General features: G+C 42.6%; 1 protein-coding gene across 1 annotated transcript; it reads left to right on the top strand.

Moving 5' to 3' along the window:
- The first annotated feature begins 1,294 nt into the window (after positions 1-1,294).
- On the top strand, positions 1,295-5,936 carry actb.L (actin, beta L homeolog). Its single transcript, NM_001088953.2, has 6 exons — positions 1,295-1,345; positions 2,295-2,423; positions 3,940-4,179; positions 4,555-4,993; positions 5,073-5,254; positions 5,349-5,936. Exons 2-6 carry the CDS (start codon positions 2,301-2,303, stop codon positions 5,490-5,492), a joined length of 1,128 nt encoding a protein of 375 aa, NP_001082422.1. The 5' UTR covers positions 1,295-1,345; positions 2,295-2,300; the 3' UTR covers positions 5,493-5,936.
- The last annotated feature ends 376 nt before the right edge of the window (positions 5,937-6,312 follow it).

The following is a 6,312-nucleotide window of genomic DNA, read 5'->3' as shown; positions in this document are numbered from 1 at the left end:
GGACTGGCAATCTGTGGGTTCTGGCAAATGCCAGAGGGGCTGCTATAAGATGCCATAGAAAGTCATTATTTAGTGGGCTGGTGGGGGCTGTATGGGCCTCTATGTGGGCTGTTTGGGCCTCTGTGTACCTGAAATGCCAGGGCATATTTTAAATCTCAGTCCAGACCTGGCAGGGTCTAAAGACTCCTATCCTTGTAGGACTTCTAGTTTGAGGGTGGGGGTTGCCTCGCAGCAAAGCAGAGTCTGAAGACCCTTTCCTCTGCAGGCCTTTGGGCTGGGGATAAATAGGCCCTCCTAGCCTGAGGATCTTTCCACTTTAAGGGTGTATTTTTGGGTATACTTGCACACTTTTTTTCTCTCCTGTGTGAAGAATCACGTATCTTAGGCATCAAAGAAAGTAAATATGGAGGTTGGCAACATATCTTAGTAACTTAGCAATGATATTTGCAGATATAAGGTAGTGGGACTTGCACAGGACTCCAAAGCTTTTTACTTCATTTGCAGATTTTCTTTCTTTCCATCCGTGCAGCTTTTGCTTTCAGGAGGAGATATCTGTCAGATTTAGCAATAACCCTGTTTATGAGTACCAGAGGTCACTGTGGAGGAGCAGTAATCTACAGTAGTAGTGAAATAATACCAAATGGCAGGCCTGTATAAGAAACACCAGTATATGGAGCAAAGAGCAGTAGCACTGACTCACAGGGGGAGTTTAAAAAGTGAATCCGCACATCTGTGCTGTAAAGATACTTCTCTGGACGCTTTTCTTTCCTTTAAAAACGCAGTAACAGAAAGTGAATTAGCAGTGGAGGCTATTAGTGTCGCTGTGCTCATAAATCGTGCGCAGCAGCATCTTTGCCATGCGTCACCTTTGTGTGCGACAGGCTGCAGAAAGCCCAGCGTCTGCTCCTTACACTTCTGCAGATATTAAATGTGCGAGACTTTTCTCCTTTTTTATTGAGAGAATAATTTCACGTCAGGAAAGAACAGGGAAGCAATGGATTCTGTATAGAGCCCTTTATTACTGTGCAACGAATAAGGGGAAAATACGGGGCGTGGAAGATTCAATAAACGCTATCTCTATCTCTATCCAGATAGCTACAGTATATGTGTATAGATATACACATTGTAAGTATTCGCATCCTATCTAGTAGGTGTAACTGCCTCACTCTGCGACCCTCCTTCGTCCGCAGTTCCTACAGCCAATCACCTCAGCAGTTCCTGGAACGCTCCTTATATGGTTTAGCCGACTGGGCGCGCGCAGCATAAAACCGGCGGCCGAGCCCAAACCTCGCTCAGTGACCCGCCCGCATAGAAAGGAGACAGTCTGTGTGCGTCCAACCCTCAGGCAAGTAGCGGTTCGCCAGCTATTGTTATTTTTCTGTTCGCTTTTCTTTCCCTAGAGGTGATTTAATAAGGCTGCTTCCCTTCTTAATGTCTATGTTCTGGCGCTTATCTCTATGGGCTGCATGAAATGGCCATGACTTGAGTGAGTTATTACGCTTTGTTATAAGCTTTAGAAGGCGCATTGTCGCGAACTACAACTCCCTGTGTTTCCTTAAACGTTCATTGTTACAGGGCACTGCGAGTTGTAGGTCGCGCAATTAGTGTATTTTTTCTATTGAACTCCTTTTGCTGTTAGCTCAGTTTAAATAGTGACATGTGTAAAGTCGCGTGTTTCCGTGCGTTTTTACTCTGCCTGTTGTCGGCTGTGCTTATTGGGCGGTTCCCCTTTTTTTGTTGCTGAAAAGCCACACAAACACATACACACGGGCAGATATTGTGTATAAAGTGGCTGCAAACTATAGTGGGAAGACTCCAATACAATGGCGCCTGCTTCCGTTTCTTCTCCTCTTTCTACATGAACTTGTTGTCTCCCAGGCTGGAGTGAGAGTGCGCTTTACGTTAGCAATCCTTGTGTGTGTCACACCTGCACTGTGTCATTCTTTGCCCTGTAGCGCCGTTTTCATAAAGACATGGGGCGGGGCTAATAGACTGGCTCACTGAAAGCCTAGTGCCGGCACTCGCTACTCTTTCTTTTTCTCCTGCCACACCTTCCTCGTCCATAGCCGGAGGGGAGGGGGGGTTCTTGTGTAAATCTTTGCTGTTGCCTTATTTGGTAATACTGAAACTCCATCGATTTCCCTTTGTCTGATTGTGTGCAGGAATGGTGCAAACCCACGCGCCCTCTGCTGACTGAACTTGCGCAATGCAACAGACTGACAGGAAGTGCTGGGCTACAGGAGCCCCTGTCTGTGTTGGGCGGGTCCTCACCTTCAATCTAATTCTCTTTTCAGATCACAATGGAAGACGATATTGCCGCACTGGTCGTTGATAATGGATCTGGTATGTGCAAAGCCGGCTTTGCTGGGGATGATGCTCCCCGTGCTGTTTTCCCATCTATTGTGGGTCGCCCAAGACATCAGGTAGGCACTCTTGCTGCATTGTCTAATAGATGAACTTCACTTTTATTCAAAGTGCCTATAACTGTTTTTTGTTTTTTTTAAGCATTTGTTTAAAAAATTTGTAACTGTTAAATGTGATTTTAATCTGACACAAATTAAGTGACTAATGTTGGTTACTTGCAATCTAGTGTTTCTTAAACACTTCTAAGGATAGTTTACCTTTACAAAAGGCTAGATGTTACATCACAGATTAATTCTAAACAAATTATTTTTTGTTTATTAAAGCCCATGTTTCCCATTAGCCACTCGTGTCTGGCAATGTCGCCAAACGAGCGGTTCTCTCCTCAAAATACCCACCTTGAGGTGGGCAATATCGATCTGCTCGTGGGCCCTCGGGCCCAACAATCGGATCTTAACTAAGGCTAACAGGTGGTCGGATTGCAGGACCACATCAACTAACAGATGCGGACAGGATTTTTAGCCGACTCAGTCTGTCTGCAGCTTTTATCGGCCAGTGTATGTGGACACCTTTAGCCAACAGTATAAAGCACTGGCCAGTCCCTGCCTCAGGAACCATTTTCAAATGAGGAATGACTACATAGCTAATGCTGTCTTTTTATTTTAAGTCAGTCCTTGGTGCTCATAGTTTAATAAACTCTATATTTCAGAATTTAAGCTTGTTACCTGTGACTTAACATGTCAAGTAATGAGTCGTTGAATGCACTAAGGTGGCAATGTCCAAATTAGCGTGAGGGGTTAGGAATTTTGGCCTAAGACTTCCTGTTTTATAAGTTATGTACAGGTATAAAATTTTATCCAGAAAGCTTCAAGTTACAGGAAGACTGAATCCTATAGATAAAACACGAAAGTTTCCAATGTTTATTGGACACTACATTTTACCCCACCTTCCTTGCTAACTGCCTGCATCTCTTTATTTGAACTAAACACAGTGGCTAGCACAGCAGGCTTTTCCTTGCAGCATCTTTGCTTTTCTGTTGCTATAAATGCAAGATGACGGGCAGTATTGGATAAGATTCAAGAGGATCAAAATATTGTAGTAGAATTCAGGACAAATCCAAGGCAGTAACTTTGACTGCAAAGTGCTTTTATTGGGATAATGCTCCACTGTGCATTTTCCCCAATAAAAGCTTTTTGCAGTCGAAGTTACTGCCTTGGATTTGTCCTGAATTCTACTACAATATTTTGACCTGTCATTTTGGGGTGTGGTCACAGGACACCCTCATAGGGGGTGGGGCTCTGGAGAGTGCATGGAATAACTAAATACATGGCAATAATGAAGTGCCAACATATTCCAAAGCATTGTACAATAAAGGGGTATATACACTAAACCTAGAGATTACATGCCCAAAAGAGCAATCGGTTTTAAAATACTTTTCCCCTTGAATCTCTCGAGAAAAGTTGACTAAGTAGAGGTCAATCAAATCCATTTAACTACAATACTGGACAATGGAATAACTAAATACATACTTTGATTTACCAAGTAACTGTCATTTTTGTTTCCCACTTTTTGTTTTAGGGTGTCATGGTTGGAATGGGACAAAAAGATAGCTATGTAGGAGATGAAGCTCAAAGCAAAAGAGGTATTCTTACACTCAAATATCCAATTGAACATGGCATTGTCACCAACTGGGATGATATGGAGAAGATCTGGCATCACACCTTCTACAATGAACTGCGAGTGGCACCAGAAGAACACCCAGTGCTGCTCACAGAAGCACCCCTGAATCCTAAAGCTAACAGGGAGAAGATGACACAGGTATGTTGCATGACTTTTGGTATGTGATTATTTAGGGTGGGGTTGTTCTTAAATTTCTTTTTTTATATTTATGTAATTTGCTATCCATTACAGGGCTCTCCTGGCCTCAAAGTTTACTGGATTCTTTACAGGTTTCTATATTTGCCTGTTTTTTTTACAGCAAGGGTAGAATACTAACAATGTTAGGGTAGTGTGTGAAGAGTGCTAAATGGCTTGTATTTTAGAGTTCACTTTGCTTGTGTGGTTTTTTTTCACATTGGCCCTGCCTGAATTAATCTCTTGTGTGCAGCAAATTCAATGTTGTGAATGTACACATGCATGGGGATTTTGATGTGCCAGAAATTCTGCTAACTGCCTCTTTTTTAATCGTTTCAGATAATGTTCGAGACCTTTAACACTCCAGCTATGTATGTTGCCATCCAAGCTGTGTTGTCCCTGTATGCATCTGGTCGTACCACTGGTATTGTCATGGACTCAGGTGATGGTGTAACCCACACTGTGCCAATATATGAAGGCTATGCTCTACCACATGCCATTCTGCGTCTGGACTTGGCTGGACGTGACCTGACAGACTACCTCATGAAAATCCTAACTGAGAGGGGGTACAGCTTCACCACCACAGCCGAAAGAGAAATCGTTCGTGATATCAAGGAGAAATTGTGCTATGTTGCTCTGGACTTTGAGCAGGAGATGGCCACAGCTGCCTCTTCTTCATCATTGGAAAAGAGCTATGAGCTGCCTGACGGACAAGTCATCACCATTGGTAACGAGCGTTTTAGATGTCCAGAGGCCCTCTTCCAGCCATCTTTCCTTGGTGAGTAAATTGCCTTCACTGTCATGAGTTAAGTGTCTTTGTATTTCTGTATCTTTAACGATTTTTCCTCTACTTCTAGGTATGGAATCCTGCGGTATTCATGAAACCACTTACAACTCAATTATGAAGTGTGATGTAGATATCCGTAAGGACCTCTATGCCAATACTGTTCTGTCTGGTGGTACCACAATGTACCCAGGAATTGCTGATAGAATGCAGAAAGAAATAACTGCACTAGCCCCCAGCACCATGAAAATCAAGGTATGTATAATCTGCATGCAGCGTGTATTAAACAATCAGCTGGCTGTGTATAGTTATGGGTTGACAGATTCCTAACTTGTCATTTTTCTTGCAGATAATTGCCCCCCCTGAGCGTAAATACTCTGTCTGGATTGGTGGCTCCATCTTGGCTTCCCTGTCCACCTTCCAGCAGATGTGGATCAGCAAGCAGGAGTATGATGAGTCTGGCCCCTCAATTGTCCACCGTAAATGCTTCTAAAGGACAGACCCTTTCAACATGAACAAATGTACCTGTGCAGGAAGATCACATTGGCATGGCTTTACTCTTTTGTTGGCGCTTGGCTCAGAATTGATAACTGGAATGAACAAAATAGCACTGTATGGTCATCAATGCATCTGAGGACATTATGATTTTATTCAGTCAATAGTATTGTACTGAGGAAGCTACCCTCTCAGTGTTGCCCAGCTTGGTGGGAGCTCTTGCAGAAATCATGTTGATACTATTGGTTTTTGTTTTCTCGTGCAGCTATGTACCCAAACATGTCTCTGTATCTTCTGCCTTGAACACTTGTAACTTGTTTAACCACCCAAAGTATGGGGCTCATTCTCTTTAACATCTGGAAGGTTTACATTATCATTGATCACATAAGATGTGACTGGTCACCTGTAACCTAACTGAAAAAATAAAACTTATGTTGTTTCACATCTGTTTCTTGCTATGAGGTGTAAACTTGTCTCTTATTGTCTTCAAATAGCTACAGAATTGTGTAACCCAACCAGTGTTACACCACTTCCTGAGAAATGTGCACAGTACTTGGTCAAAACCAATGACTAGACAAATTAGTGGCAAAATGAATGGGTTTTGGTATACAGGTTATGCCAATTAAAGGAAAATGTACAGTTTGCTAATCCTAAATAGAAATTTTCCATTTCAAAATAAGGCCGCTCCCAGGCATCGTAGGATTCATGGTGGTGCACTCAAACAAACCATACATGTTAGGTCACATAAGCCAATTAAAGTACCAGTAACCATTTTTTAAAAAAAATTGGTTTCTTTTTAATGAAAAAAAACAAACAAA

This window comes from Xenopus laevis, chromosome 9_10L (genome assembly GCF_017654675.1).
Source record: "Xenopus laevis strain J_2021 chromosome 9_10L, Xenopus_laevis_v10.1, whole genome shotgun sequence".
Classification (NCBI taxonomy): Eukaryota; Metazoa; Chordata; class Amphibia; order Anura; family Pipidae; genus Xenopus; species Xenopus laevis.
The sequence above is the reverse complement of the archived record's forward strand: the minus strand, read 5'-3'. Positions and strand labels throughout refer to the sequence as shown.